We start from the raw sequence: 16,180 nt of genomic DNA, 5'->3' as shown, positions 1-16,180 counted from the left end.
TTGCCTATTAAAAACTAATTATATGGTTTATATTATACTAGGTTTTGCTCTACTAGGTACGTTGGAACACGAATACAACACTAACCTATAGATTAAGGTAATGTATGATTTAAAGTTTTTTGTATAAGTAATTTAAATTGTTTAGCACCTATCTTATATCTCTTATTTTTATATTCACTTAATGATTACACGTGTTTATATTTAGAGATGGATAAATCTTGGATTAAGTTGTCGTGCAATACACCAGAGTATTTAGTGGGACTAAATAACTTTTTGGATTTTGCCTTTCAATATGGTGCTAGTGCGAATACGATAGTATGTCCATGTAGTAAATGTGGCTTTAGGAAGTGGAGAACTCGGGAAGAAGTATATGACCATTTGCTTTGTAAACCCTTTCCTCAAGGTTACACATTTTGGTGTTGTCACGGGGAGCCAATATCGGGGGAGCCTATAATGGTAAATGGAGATGGCATGAGAAATACAGAATATGAATATCCAATGCAAATAATGATAAACGATGCATTTGGATTGTCCAACACGTACACCAATGAAGAGTCATTTAGAACCACAACATGGAGGAAATATTATGGCTCAAGAGTTATTTGATTTACTTAAAGATGGGGAGCAACCACTCTACGATGGATGCACAAAGTTTTCAAAATTGTCTTTCTTGGTGAAATTGTATCACATTAAAGTTTTGTGTCGAATTAGCAACAAAGCAATGGACATGATCCTTGAGTTGTTGCACGATGCCTTTAAACATGCAAACATTCCTTCATCTAATTACGATGCGAAGAAGCTCCTCAACAAGCTTGGTCTTCATTATACTAAGATTCATGCTTGTCCTAACGATTGTATGTTATATTGGGGAGAGGATGAAGGTAAAGAGGAATGTAAAACATGTAAGAGATCTAGATGGAAGCAAAAGGGTCATGAAACTACTAGTAAACACAATTTGATTAATGAGAAGCAGCAAAAAAAATTGCCAGCAAAAGTTTTACGGTACTTTCCATTAATCCCACGGTTGAAAAGGATGTTTATGTCTTCAAAGATATCTAAGAGTATGGTTTAGCACACTGAGCATAATAACAATGATGGGTTGATGAGGCACCCGAGAGATTCAAAGGCTTGGAAGACTTTTGATCTAAAATATCCTGATTTTGCTTCGGATCCTAGAAATGTACGATTGGCTTTAGCAAGTGATGGTTTTAATCCATTTGGATCTTTAAGCAATAGTTATAGTATTTGGCCATTGGTTCTCATTCCATACAACACTCCTCCATGGATGTGTATGAAGCAAATGAACTTTATTCTCTCAAGCATAATTCCTGGAAAGCGAATGCCAGGTAATGACATTGATGTCTACATACAGCCACTTATAGCAGAGTTGAAAGAGTTGTGGGAAAAAGGTGTTGAAACATATGATGTCTCAAAGAATGAAGTATTCATGATGCGAGCATGTCTTTTATGGACAATTAGCAACTTTCCCGGTCTTGGGATGCTTTCAGGATGGAATACTTATACCGGCCTAGCTTGTCCATCTTGTAATTTTGATGCAACTTCACTTCGGCTTCTATTTAGTAATAAATGGTGTTTTATGGGTCATCGACGATTTTTGTCTCGAGGGCATAAATTTCGATTGAATCGAGTTCAATTTAATGGAAACATTGAGGATAGAGATCCACCAAAACAATTATCTGGCTCAGAAATTTTAGAGCAAGTTAAGAATATAAACATCATTAGATAAATGAAAGAGAAATTATGGAAAAAACACCATTACATATCAAATGCAACAATGGAAGAAAAAAAGCATATTCTTTGAACTTCCATATTGGGAGTTTAATTTGTTGCGACACAACTTAGATGTGATGCATATTGAAAAGAATGTATGTGACAATATAATTTTCACATTGGTAAATGACAAAGACAAAAGAAAAGATCATGTTGAGGCTCGAAAAGACTTGCAAGCAATGGGTATAAGAAGAGAACTTTGGCCACCAAATGATGGGAAAAAGTTTCCTGCAGCTTTGTTTACGCTACAAAAAGAAGAGATAGACATTTTGTTGTACACATTGAAAAATATTAAGGTGCTAGATGGATATTCAAGCAACATTTCTAGATGTGTTGATATAGATCAAAGAAAGATTTTTGGGTTGAAAAGCCATGATTGTCACATTTTAATGGAGCAGTTGTTGTCGTTGTCCATTAGAAATATGTTGCCTGTCCAAGTTGCAACTATATTGGTTGATTTAGGCAGATTTTCTAAGTTATTATGTTCTAAAGTGCTAAGCCATGATGAACTAGACAAGCTTAAGGAAGAAATTATTCTTATAATGTGTCATTTGGAAATGTTATTTCCTCCATCATTCTTCACAGTTATGGTTCATCTAATGGTGCATCTAGTTGATGAAGCTAAATTTGGAGGGTCGGTACATTATAGATGGATGTATCCGATAGAAAGGTATTACGACTTATAAACTTTAACGTGTTCAAATCTTTATTTTGATATTTTTTTTGAAGTTTCTAAATGTAATAAATTATTCCAAGTTGTAGATTTTTGGGGAAATTAAAGTCTTATGTGCATAATAGAGCACAACCTGAAGGCTCAATAGCTGAAGGTTGGCTTTCTGAAGAGATGCTAACTTTCTGCTCAAGGTACTTGGATAATGAAATCGAGACAAGATTCAACCGAGGAGGTCGTGTCGATGATGTTCCATTTGAGTCTTCATCAACTCTATTTCCTAATATAGGCAAACCTATTGGAGGTTCATCTTATTTCACTTTGACACCAATTGAATTGCTTCAAGCACATCGGCATGTGTTAATTAATTGTAAAGAAGTACAACACTTCATCAAGTAAGTCTTCCTTAAACAACTTATATATATACACACACATTATAATGTAAGTAATATTTATACATATTACTAACATAATTCTATATATAGGGAATTTAGAATTATTATGAAAAGGAGGTTAAGAAATCAAACAAGGTTATCAAGTGTGATAGAAAAAGAAGTTCATCGAGGCATTGTTGAGTGGTTTCGATGTTACGTGAGTTAAGAAATATCATTTTTGTTATTTTTAAATAGTTAATATGAATTGCTTATGATTTTTGTTTTTGTTTTTCAAATAGATAATGAACAATAACCCTGAAGCTTACTTTGATGAGATTCGTGCCCTTGCACAAGGTCCATTTCAACAAGCCAAAAGGTTTACTGCATATAATGTTAATGGGTATAAATTTCGAACACTAAAACGTGAGCAAGGGATGAAAACTCAAAATAGTGGTGTGTTTTGTAGCTTTGGAACTAAAAGTTATGCAAGTACAAGTGATAATAGGCCAATAGAAGGCTTAGTGCCATATTATGGGAAGCTAGTTGACATTATTGAACTAAATTACTATGGTCGATTCATGGTGCATTTATTTAAATGCCAATGGAGTAACACTACAAATTCTAGATATATTAGAAAAGATGCATTGGGGTTCACATCAATCACTTTTTCTCATTTGATACATACGGGTGAAAGGGAGGATGATGAACCATACATTCAAGCTTCTCAAGCTCAACTTGTGTATTATGTGGAAGACAAGAAAGATGAAGGATGGTGTACACCAGTTAACTTAAAGCCTAGAGACTTATTTGACATGGGTGGAGATGCTACAATGACAACTTATGAAAGCGAGTCTTTGCAGCCACAGTTAGCCTCATTTTGTTCAGATGACAATTTTGAAACTCATTTGTCTAGGCCCGGTGTAAATGTAGAATTTGATTAGGTGGCTAGTCTTGAATAAAAGTCATAATAATTTCATTTTCTACTTGTCTTTGATTAAACTTTACTATCCATATTTTTAAACTAAAATGCTTTTGGATGGATATTCATAAACATATTATTTCGTAAGTCAAGTTTGGCAATGATGAAAAGAAGAATGAGAAGGTATATTTTCTAATATACTTGTGCAGTTGCAGGTTCATCAAGACTGAGAAGACAAATTTCATGTTATGTTTCTATGGTACTTTTAATGAGTTATCTTTTATGGTAAATAGGTATATTCTACTTTCTTTATATGGAGACACCTCAAAATTCTCATGATTCAGCCAATGATGAGTCATTTCTACATGATCATCATGATGAACTATCATCCCGTCCGCATAGAAATAAATCAAAAAGAAAATATTGGATGGTTCAAGTGAGAAGTAAGTCAAATAATGTGCATTTGTTAATCTAAATATTTGTTTATGCATTACTTGAAAGGTTTGATAACAGTTTGTTAACAATTCTTTTCTTTTTTATAGCTAATGAAGGAGAGATAAAAGAACGAGGTTTAATGGTTAAAGAAATTTATGACCTTCCATTGGGAGATAAAGTTGTGATACCTTTTGATGGAAACCAACCAAGTGCCACAGATGTAGATGGTCTTCTAGGAGGATTTTTAGGTCGATTGGCAGCAGATTCTAAAATGTTTCCCATATGTTTTGAGAATTGGCATTTGGTGCTTAACAACTACAAAAATCGAGCATGGAATGATGTCATTAAGGTAAAAAGTACATTTTTTATTGTTACTTTTATATATTGTCATAAAGAGTTACTTTTATTGTTACTTACAAATATTAAGTTATTTTAGGCTAAGTTATGGTGGGATCCAATCTACGAAACTGCGGCAAAAGTATATATGATGAAAGACATAGGCAAAAAATGGAAGGAGAATAGGCTAAAATTGTTTTATACTTACTATGATGATAAAAAGAGTCGTGATGAAAATGTAAAGAACCCACCATTGTCAATTCCAGAAATTGAGTGAGCAACTTTCATAAACTATAGATTGAAAGAAAACACAAAGGTATTTTTCTTACTCAATATTTATAATTTTGTTGCCTTTTGACAATAAAATTCATTTTCTGTGTATGTGTATTTGTAGAAAATGTGCAAAAGGAATACTGAAAATAGATCCAAACTCAAGATTAATCACACTGGTGGATCTAAAAAACTGAAAAGAAAAAGAACAGAGATTGTAAGTATTTAAAAACAAGTCCAGTCTATTGTTTTTCTTTTCTTTTTTTTGGTAAATTAGATATGCTTAACAAATAGAAATATTATTGTTATAAATAGATGATGGAAACTGGCCAACCAGTGAGCAGAGGTAGTTTGTATATTCATACTCACATGAGAGCTGATGGGACGTACATAAATGAAGAAGCTCGAATCGTTTGTGTAAGGGATTAATTTTTTGTATGTTTGGTTCATTTTTTTATTATATCTATATCATGTAACTTTAATTACACAAGAGAAGATTATTGAGATAGAGAATCATGGAACTACTTCTGTGGAAATCTCACCCAACGATTCCCTTGGTCAAGTGTTTGGAAAAGAACATCCAGGTCGAGTACGATGCGTGGGAGACGAAGTTTGTCCATCCCAAATTTTTGGACAATCCAACCCACGATATGGTGGCATTCCTACTTCTACTAGTTGTGTTCAAGAACTTAAGATTGAAGTTCAAGAGTTGAAAAATCAAATAGAGACAAAGGATGGGAATATGAAAATAATGGCTACACTTCTTGCTCAACTGCTAAGACATTCATCAATGAAAGTACCCGCTGAACTTCTTGATGTTATAGTATGTTTTTCTTATCATATCCCATGATTAGCTATAAAAGTTCAATATATTTGTAGAAATAATTGATTATTCTTTTACTTTTGTTATTGCAGCAACAACAAAGTTCTAGTGACCATCCTTCCTCATCAAATGCTAACACCAATCAACCTTAGAACTACTTTGAAGTTCGTATTCTACTTATTATTCTACTTTTGATGTTTTAACTAGACTATGGTTTAGACCTTATGCTCTATTATAATGTTTTAGATCTTGTGCTTGGTATTAGGAATGAGGGAATGATGATGATATAATAACTATGTTGTTGTCATCATTTTGAGTCAGACTTTTGAATTAAACATCTCAGGTGATATAGTGACTATCTTTGGTATTATGGTAACATCTCAGGCACTAAACACTAAACATTGATTGAGAGAGTATATTAATACCATATATATGAATTGTTGAGTAAGTTGAGCATCATATGTTGCTTCTTTTGATGCATGTTATTTTTCTCAGGTAAATTTTATTAGTATATTTGGAAAATTTAGGAAATTACATTGTCTATTCAATATTCCATGTGTAAGAGATATTCATCTAGCTTTTATTCTCTGCAATTTTTTTCCAGTAAAATCTCTAGAAGGGTAGTAAGACAAAAAGTGTCATACCCAAAACCCATTATACCCTACATGAGACAAGAGGTTTATGATTACAGGAGGTTTATGATGAAAAATATTAATGAATTAAAATTTTTTACTGAAATATTCTTATATTCTTTTCTATAAAAACTTCAAATACTAGATTATTCTCCCTTTATAATTTGTAAGGTAGCAATAGTTACTGAACCATACTTTCCCTCATTTATCTGATTCATGAAATTAGTCTTAATATTTATTTGGAATAAAATTATAACTAATGTATTACAAAAGAAATAAATGACAGTTGCTTTAAAAATTCATAGAAAAACTTAAATTACACCTAAAGTGAAATGGATGAAATAGTACATCCATTAGAAATAGTACATTCATAAAAGTCTAAAAACTTTAACACATGTACTGTTTTCGAATCAGCAAAAAGGTTATTAGGTACGTCATTAAATAAAAAAAATTGATTCCTAAAATGAATAAATAACAATGCTACCTCTGTCATTAAATTTATGTTGGTATGAATACATTTTCTTATCAATCCTTAAAGAAATTACTAATTAATATCTTAAATATATAAAAATGGTTCTAATCTTTCTTTACAAGGTGGTAAAAAGATGTTAGAGTTATTTTTCACTAAGTTTATTTTTATCTTTTATAAAAGGATTTATCTTGAAATTATGTTTAGTGAAAAAATATTTATGCTATCTGTATTTATCATAATTTTAGTAGAAAAAGTTATACGTTTAACTTTCCAAAAGGTAGTTTTATGATAAATTGCAAAGTTGTGTCATTGTTATTGTTTTTGTTTGACTAATTTGATTATATGTTTAATGAATAATCATTTTGGACAAAAAATTGCTTATAATCATAACATTCGTCCAATTATTTAAACAAATTTATATAATTTTATTAAATTAAAAATAAAAATTGTTTACATCCTAGGTTTACCGACAGTTAGAACTGCCACTAACTTTTTTAAAATTTTAAGGCTTTCTGGCAGTTACAAACGTCACCAAACTTTAAAACTTCCTAGCAGTTATAACTGTCACCAAACTTTAAAACTTCCTGGCGGTTATAACTACCACCAAACTTTAAAGCTTCCTGGCTGTTTTCAATACCACTAAAATTTTTTATATTCCTAAACTTACTGGCAGTTATAACCGCCACCAATTTTTTAAATTTCTAGGCTTACCGACGGTTGTAAGTGCCGCTAAGTATTTATTTAATTTTTAAAAAATTTGATTTAGAGACGATTGAACCGACTTTAATCATTTTACTGCCAGTTATTCCGGCGGTTACAATAAACTGATGTTATATTCCTTTGTGGCACTAAATTCTATGGCAGTTAATTAACTAACGGTAAAAAAAATAGTGGTAAAAATAATAGGAGTAGTAAATAATTATTAAAAAAATTAAAAGAATATTTTAAAAAAATTATAAAAAATTATAAAAAAATGTTGGTGGGTTAAGTGGGCCAACCCACCTTTAATCCGGCTCGAACCCGTTTAACCTGTGGGTTAAGTAAGCCGGGTTGAGTTCAACCCACTTTTAAAAAAGTTGAATTTTTCTCAACCCAACCCGGCTCGAACTCGTGGTGAGCCGGGTTGGCTCACGGGTTGAAACCCATTTTGACATCTCTATTCATTCGCTATGATCTCTCTAAGATATCTTCTTTTCACTGCCCCCCTTATTCCTCTAATATTAAAACATACAACTTTCATTTATCACCATTATGTTTCCCCTCATCTATCTTTTGTTTCAATTTCTTATCTCTTTGTTCCATTTCCTCCAACTTATTTAAGATACTTACTTCATCACCAGAGTATGTGCTCCCTATTTCTTTGGTTATGTTCCACAATTTTTGTGATTCTAAAGGTCCTTTTTTTAACCAAAAAATTCTATTACAATTAATAATATCATCATCTGAAATAGAGTTGCTCAAGGATTTGATAGCAAATCTTAATTATCTTCGATGTTGAGATGACGTTGCTGCCAATATATACATTGTTAAATGAACTTCCCTGGTTTGTTTTTTGTGTGAGCTTGGTTGCCCTGGGTACATCTTCCTTCCTTTAAAACATGTAGTTGGAGTAGTCTTAGTCATCTTTACTAGTTTCATTTGGCCTTCATTTCCATTTTGGCTATTATGTCAATCAAATTCTCCTAATCTTCCTCTGATTTGGGAATTTTCCTCCGTAATTTACAAATTTCATTCTCTACGCTTGGCTATAGTTGCAAAGTCCCCCATGTTCCATTAGTTTTATTTGAGGTCACCCATTATTAGGGATTTTTTTATTGATCATGTTCATGAAAGTATTCACTTGTGTCATGTCCTTGTTCGCTCGTGACAATGTGTGTATCTGTTATGCGTAGAGGGGTAGAGATGGACCATTGTTTGTCTCTAGGGGCTTTCTGCTTGTACCTCCAAGATTTTTTTCAAACCTCCAAAAATTTTTAAAATCTCAAAAGTACCCTTTGACTATTTGAGCAAAGCCACGTAGATCACACTCCCAAAATTACCTCCGGATGTCGACTTTCGATGAGAGATACTTTTGAAAATCGACATCGGATTAAAGTTGTAAACTTTTGGATGTCAAATATATATATATATATATATATATATATATATATATATATATATATATATATATATATATATATATATATATATATAACCAGAAATCGCCTTATGAAATATATATTATCGGAAGTTAACAGAATGTCGATTTTTAAAAAGTATCCCTCACGGAAAGTCGATATCCGAAAAAATTTTGAAAGTGTGATCTCTGTGGCTTCGTTTAAATAGTCAAAGGGTATTTTTAATACTTTAAAAAATTTTGGAAGTGTAGAAGAAATCTTGAAGGTGCAGGACAAAATCCACTTGTTAGCGTTTGCAACATTTTTTTATTAGGGCCAAGCCCATTCTTCCTTGAGGAATAGTCATTGAGTTACTGTAGATCTTACTTTTTGCTCAAAAACTTTTTAGTCAAAATACTATCGACTAACATTTGGAGAACAAACTATTTTAAGGAATCTTGTATAAAATATTTGGTTTTAATCTCAAAAATCCATTTAGAAATCAGCCATAATGTAACACCCCATTTAATTTAGTAAGCGAAACTAAAGGAAGCGTCACATAGAGATAACATAATAACGCAGTCCTGGAGTTTAAAACTTAACTCCTTACAACCCAAGGCACACCACGATGCCCGAAAGGAAACTAGTTGAAAAGTTTAACATAATGTATATAAATCAAAACACGGACAAGTACATGGGCCATAGCCCTAAAGAAAAGCCCATTAAGAAAAAATAAAGTCCAGCCCATGTAGACTATGCAGTGGAATCATCCCTCCTCTGTTGACCGCGAGTACGTCTCACATCTGCTCCCATCAATAAATTGATGATCATCGCAAGCGTAGAAGAACAACATACAAAGCAATCAAACAAGCAAAGGGTAAGCTAGAGCCAACAAGATTTTTATCATGCAATCAAATATACCTTCACAGTCCAATATACATATATCATCCACGCATGTTATGACCTTTCAATCGATACACTAAGACTCGACTCGACTAGTTCGGATACATATAACTTGGTCGGATTCAGTGGATGCTTGCACTTGTGGTGGATACCTCTGCTCACCCCCGAGCTATGTGTTACAAGTGTTACAATGAATCAATTCCCCCACACACAAGGTTAGCCCTTAATGAGTTTCAGGCCTCCTGCTACTCTCACCACAGGAGTCAGTCCGCTCTTAGTGAGACTAACTGACTCCTTAGAATGTCAGGATGCAATCCTTACCTTGAATCCTTACCAAGTTATATAGATGGGGCACCACCATGGATACCCACTAACAGGGACCATGGAATTACGTCCCAACTACTGAAGCACGACCCTGAAATCCCACCTAGAAATTTCCAAGGAATTACATACTGACACTAACCAAACATACCAGACCAAACAAGAAGGGTTTATCACACATACACATATACGTCACATACCAGCTCCTTATAATTTGCCTCTTTCGTTTCTTTCCCAGTGGTTCCATACCCATTCATTACTCTCAAATAATAGTTGTGGAATTTCATCTCATGCTAATACCATGCCACTTTAACACCAACCATCTCATTTGTTTCACATGCCGAGATCATGTAATCATATCAATCCAATTTATAACCACAGCTTATCTCATGCATTTCATTTCGCAGGTATCATACATTATATAGGGTACATCATAATCAAACATTTCATTTAGCCAAGTGAAGGAAACAACACAACTCGCAGTGGATCTCGCTTAAGCAAGGAGTCCTCGCTTAGGCGAGAGGAGTGCCCTCACTTAGGCAATGGACCCTCGCTTAGGCGAGATCGCGACAGGGGCATGGGGAGGCTTTCGCATGGCTCGCTTAGGCGAGCCCTCCTCGCCTGAGCGAGACAACCCCTCACCCAAAGGTGAGGTTCCTCGCCTAGGCTAAAACAGGAGAAACAGGCCTAGGGCTCTCACGCGTCCTCGCTTAGGCGAGTGTCTCTCGCCTGAGCGAGATAGTACCTCGCTCAAAACAAGAGCTTCTGCCTGAGCGAGAGCTCGAGTGCAACTCTAGTCTGTTCCTGCAAGTCTCACCTAGGCGAGACAGGCTCGCTTGGGCGAGTGTGTCGAACCTCGCCACTATTTCTCCCTGCCACAGTCATATCCCATACCCAAACAAAATGTCAACTAGCTCATACATCCACAACAACATACAACTCAACCAATCACGAAACAAACACAAACAACTGCAATCACACCAACAAACAGAAGGGTTCTAGCTTCCCTTACCTGGAATAAGCTAGTTTTAAGGCCTCGACACCGAATAACAGAGCACCACAACTCTAGGAGAAGATTACGGAGCAGGAAAAAAGAACAGAGGGCGTCTAATACCGGAGCTCTAACACTGCCCACGGAAATAGGGCCAAAGATTGAAAAATATAGGTTGGGAATACTTACGTGAGCCAAAACGGGGTCAAGCTGAACGCGAAGCTGAGTATACTGTGGAACCCTAGCAAAGGAAGATGGCAGCAGCTCTAAGGAGGTGAGGGTTCTGTTTTTACGAAAAGTGAGCACAAGTTAGGGTTTGGGGCAGATTAGGTTTGTTTTCTCCTTTGGGCAAACCCTAAGGCCCAATAGTTAGGGGCAACCTTAAGAAAAAGCAGCTGAATGAAAAGTGGGCCTTACATTCTCCCCAACAAGAAAATTTCTGACCTCGAAAATAAAGACTCACCAGACAAATTGATGCCGGTGTGATTTTCTCATGTCTTCCTCTAACTCCCAAGTCGAGTCACTTGTCCTCCGATCCCAGATGACTTTAACCAGGCTGACTGTCTTTCATCGACGTTCCTCAACTTTGCTATCCTCTAAAGCGATGGGTGGTACTTCCAAAGTGAGGTCTTCTCTTATCTGTATATCCTCGGCTTCCAACACCTGAGTCGGGTCAAACACATACTTCCTCAACTGTGAGATATGGAACACCGGGTGAAGGTTCGCCAACTGAGGGGGTAAAGCTATCTCATAAGTTACTGGTCCAATTCTTCTCGTGATCTGATAGGGACCAAGGAATTTAGGAGAAAGCTTCTTTGAGCGTAGAGGCCTTCCCACACCAGTGGTTCGGGTCACCCTCAAGAACACATGATCGCCAACTGCAAACTCCAAAGGCCTCCTCCTACGGTCTGCATAAGCCTTCTACCTACTGTGAGAGGCCTGCATCCTATTCCTCACCATCTTCACCTTCTCAGTAGTCTGTTCCAACAACTCTTGTCCAACCAACACGGCTTCCCCATCCTGGTACCAACATAGGAGAATCCTACACTTCCTGCCTTATAGAGCCTCGTATGGTGCCATGCCAATGCTCGCATGAAAGCTGTTGTTGTAGGTGAATTCAATCAACGGCAAAACTTCATCCCAAGCACCCAGATGGTCCAGTATATATGTCCTCAACAAGTCCTCGAGAGACTGAATCGTCCTCTCGGACTGTCCATCGGTTTGGGGATAATAAGTTGAACTCATGGTCAATTTGGTTCCCAAAGTATCTTGTAAAGTTTGCCAAAACTGTGACGTAAACTGTGGATCCCTGTCTGATATAATGCTCGAAGGTACCCCATGCAGCCTTACAATTTCCTTGATGTACAGTTGGGCCAACTTTGCCATAGACATCCTCAAGTTCATCGCCAAGAAATGGGCACTCTTGGTCAATCTATCCACAATAACCCGGATGGTGTCATGCCCCCGAAAAGTTCGTGGCAAATGGGTCACAAAATCCATGGAGATGCTATCCTATTTTCACACCGGTATTTCCAAAGGTTGTAGGATCCCACCGGATCTTTGGTGCTCCAGCTTTGCCTTTTGACAGGTCAGATAGGCCGATACAAATAAGGCCATATCTTTCTTCATCCCCTGCCACCAGAAAGTCTCCTTGAGGTCTTGATACATCTTAGTCATGCCAGGATGCAAGCTAAGAAGGCTTTTGTGTACTTCCTCAAGGATCAACCTCTTTACCTCTGCATCATCAAGTACACAGATTCTACCCTGAAATCTCAGTATACCATCATTACCCAAGGCAAAGTCTCTAGCCTCATCCGACCTAAGTTGTTATCTGACTCTGTTCAGACTGGCATCCAACAACTGCCTCTCTCTGATTGAGTCCAAGAAGTCACTAGATATAGTAAGAGTACTACATTTAATGGACTCGGACCCCAACTCCACCTGTAGCCTCATGTCCTTGAACTCCTCCAATAGTTCCACCTTCTTAATCATAAGGTGTGCAACATGTACAGTCTTCCTACTCAAGGCATCTGCCACTACATTCGCCTTCCCTGGGTGATATAGGAGCTCGAAGTCATAACCCTTCAGGAATTCCATCCATCTTTTCTACCTCATGTTCAGCTCCTTCTGATCAAATAGATACTTAAGACTCTTATGATCGCTGAATACACGGAACTACGCACCATAAAGATAATGCCTCTAGATCTTCAAGGAAAATACTATGGCCGCCAACTCTAAGTCATGAGTAGGGTAGTTTCTCTCATGCACCTTGAGTTGTCTCGAGGCATATGCCACAACCTTCTTCTCCTGCATCAACACACAACCAAGTCCGAGATGGGAGGCGTCACAGTAGACCTCGAACGGCTTCCCGACATCCGGGATCACTAGTATCGGAGCGCTGGTCAATCTTCTCTTCAGCTCCTGGAAACTTTCCTCACACGTATCTGTCCAGGTGAAAGGTTGGTCCTTCTGTATGAATTGCGTCAAGGGCGCCACTATTTTGGATAATCCCACTATGAATCTCCTGTAGTAACCAGCTAAACCCACGAAGCTTTTGATCTCTGTTGCTGACTTGGGACTTTCCCACTTAACCACTACCTCAACCTTTGCTGGATCCACCGCTATCCCATGGACGGATATCATGTGCCCTAAGAACTGTACCTCATCCATCCAAAATTCACACTTGGACAACTTGGCATACAACTGCTTCTCCCTCAGAACACCAAGCACCAACCTCAAGTGTTCTGCATTCTCCTCTTGAGTCTTGGAATAGATAAGGATGTCGTCTATGAAGACTACGACAAACTTATCCAAGAAGGGTCGGAAGATCCTGTTCATGTAGTCCATGAACACTGTTGGGGCATTGGGCATACCGAAAGGCATAACCACATACTCGTAGTGTCCATACTGGGACCTGAAGGCCATCTTCTGCATATCATCAGCCTTTACCAAAATCTGGTGATACCTTGACCGCAAATCAATCTTCGAGAACACGAATGAACCATGCAACTGATCCATCAAGTCATCAATTCTGGGAAGTGAATATTTGTTCTTGATTGTCATCTTGTTCAACTGTCTGTAGTCCACACACAGACATGAACTACAATCATTCTTCTTCACTAGCAATACTAGTGCTCCCATGGTTGTACTTAGTCAAATGAATTGTTTCCCCAGTAACTCCTCTATCTATTTCTTGAGTTCCACTAACTCCACCGGAGCCATACAATACAAAGCCATTGACACTGGTCCAGTCCCGGGCACTTTCCTCGAGAATACATCTTCAAATTCCTGTACAACCGATATCACTGACGTCGCCTCTTCTCTCTCCCCCTCCAGATATATGAAGATCATGAAACATTGCGCACCACCTTGTAGCTCCTTCATGACTCCGTGAGATGATAACAACTCGGGTTCCACCGAGTCGGGGAACAACAACTTCTTCTCTCAGCAATCTATGAGAATGCGATTGGCAGAGAGCCAATCCATCCCTAAGATTACCTTCATATCTTGTAGAGGTAGGCATATTAGGTTCACTTTGTACCTGTGTCCCTCTACCTTCATTGGACACCTAGCACACAAGGACGACGTCCTAACCAAACCCGACGCTAGAGTAGATATCGCAAGCTCACACTGCAGCTCGCACATCGGCAGACCCAAACGTTCCACACAAGCATTTGGCACAAAGGAGTGTGTCGCTCCAGAGTCATACAACACACAACATGCTTTTCCAGCTATCACACAATTACCTATAACAAGGTTACCTAAGCCAGCAGCCTCCGCTCCGGTCATGGCATACACTCTGCCTATCGCCTGAGGCCTGTTGCCTCTGTCCTTCTGCTGATGCTGGTGATGAGTCTGAACTGGAGGGCAGGTCACTGCCCTAGAACTCGTGGGACAGTCCTTCCCAAAGTGGCCCTCCTTGTCACAGTTGTTGCACCGGCGGTAACCCTCCATACGTGGGCAAGCGTTCCTCAAGGGATGGCCTCCACAAATATAACATTGTACTCGGTCCTGTTGGGGAGGGAAACTCCTAGACCCTTAGGACTGATTGTGGGGTCTATCATATGGCCTCCTTCGCTCCTCATACCTAGGTTTGGACCCAGATGGTCCATCAATTCTCTGTGGTTGTTGTGGCTACTGTGGGCGCTGGCCTTCTATCTCATGTTTCATCTTCTCCATCACTCAGCCTTCTTCACCAGAGCGGCAAAGTCCTTGATGGACAAGGGAGCCAACATCAAGCGGATATCACCGCAGAGACCATTCTCAAACTTGAAGCATCTCCATTCCTTGTCGAGCGATAGAGTGTAAAAGCGGCTGAGGTGTTTGAATTTCTCAGCATACTCGGTCATTGATTTCCCTTCTTGTGTCAAATGGAGGAATTCCACCTCCTTGGCATACCTCATGTTGTCGAGGAAATACCCTGAGAGGAACTTCCCCGTGAAAGCCTTCCACGTGATCGGCTTATCTCTCTCCTCCATGATGGACTTCATGCAAATCCACAAATGTTCTGCCTCACCTGTGAGCATGTATACAACAAATGATAATCGGTTCTCAGTCGGGCACATCTTCGCATCGAAGATCCTCTCTATATCCTTCAGCCATTGGTCTGCTGCATCTGGGCTGACTCTACCGTCGAATTTCACCGGATGATGTTTCAGAAAATCTTCTAGGCTCCACTCCCTAATTGTCGGTCGTGGCTTGGGACCAAAAATAGGTGCAGCTGTCATGTTCTCTTCCAGCTGCCGGAGGGCTTTCATATGTTGTCGATGAGCATCCTCAGCAGCTACCCTAGCAGCCTCCATCTGTTGCATCACTAGCTGTTGTTGCTCAAGCGACCTGCCTGTCGCTGCATCAATGCCTCATGATGTTGCATCATCGTTGTGCTTTGCTGCGTCATAGCCGCTACCATCGCCTCTATTGCCCTGTCGATACCACGTACGTCACCTTGAGAGGATTGCGGAGTCCTACGAGAAGGAGCCATAGTTCACTGGCACACAGAAAATCACTTGGTTAGCCTTGATAAGACAGGAAATTTAACTAGAACACTCAAAAAGACACAGAGAAAGCTAAGCGGACATCCAAGTCCACGGACCTAAGGAATGACCGCTTTGATACCATAAATGTAACACCCCATTTAATTTAGTAAG

The 16,180-nt window shown here is 38.1% G+C and overlaps 2 protein-coding genes and 1 pseudogene across 2 annotated transcripts; 1 reads left to right on the top strand and 2 right to left on the bottom strand.

Moving 5' to 3' along the window:
• The first annotated feature begins 207 nt into the window (after positions 1 to 207).
• Positions 208 to 5,770, top strand: LOC146884296 (uncharacterized; annotated as a pseudogene).
• Positions 5,771 to 14,477: 8,707 nt separating this feature from the next.
• LOC114195010 (uncharacterized) lies at positions 14,478 to 14,987 on the bottom strand. The gene has a single exon (XM_028085411.1). The coding sequence runs from the start codon at positions 14,985 to 14,987 to the stop codon at positions 14,478 to 14,480; it is 510 nt and encodes a 169-aa protein (XP_027941212.1).
• Positions 14,988 to 15,211: 224 nt separating this feature from the next.
• Positions 15,212 to 15,844, bottom strand: LOC114195009 (uncharacterized). The gene has a single exon (XM_028085410.1). The coding sequence runs from the start codon at positions 15,842 to 15,844 to the stop codon at positions 15,212 to 15,214; it is 633 nt and encodes a 210-aa protein (XP_027941211.1).
• Positions 15,845 to 16,180: the final 336 nt, after the last annotated feature.

Source organism: Vigna unguiculata, chromosome 8 (genome assembly GCF_037176805.1).
Source record: "Vigna unguiculata cultivar grain cowpea cultivar isolate G323 ecotype 2 chromosome 8, ASM3717680v1, whole genome shotgun sequence".
Classification (NCBI taxonomy): Eukaryota; Viridiplantae; Streptophyta; class Magnoliopsida; order Fabales; family Fabaceae; genus Vigna; species Vigna unguiculata.
Note: the sequence above shows the minus strand (reverse complement) of the source record. Positions and strands in the feature narration are given on the sequence as shown.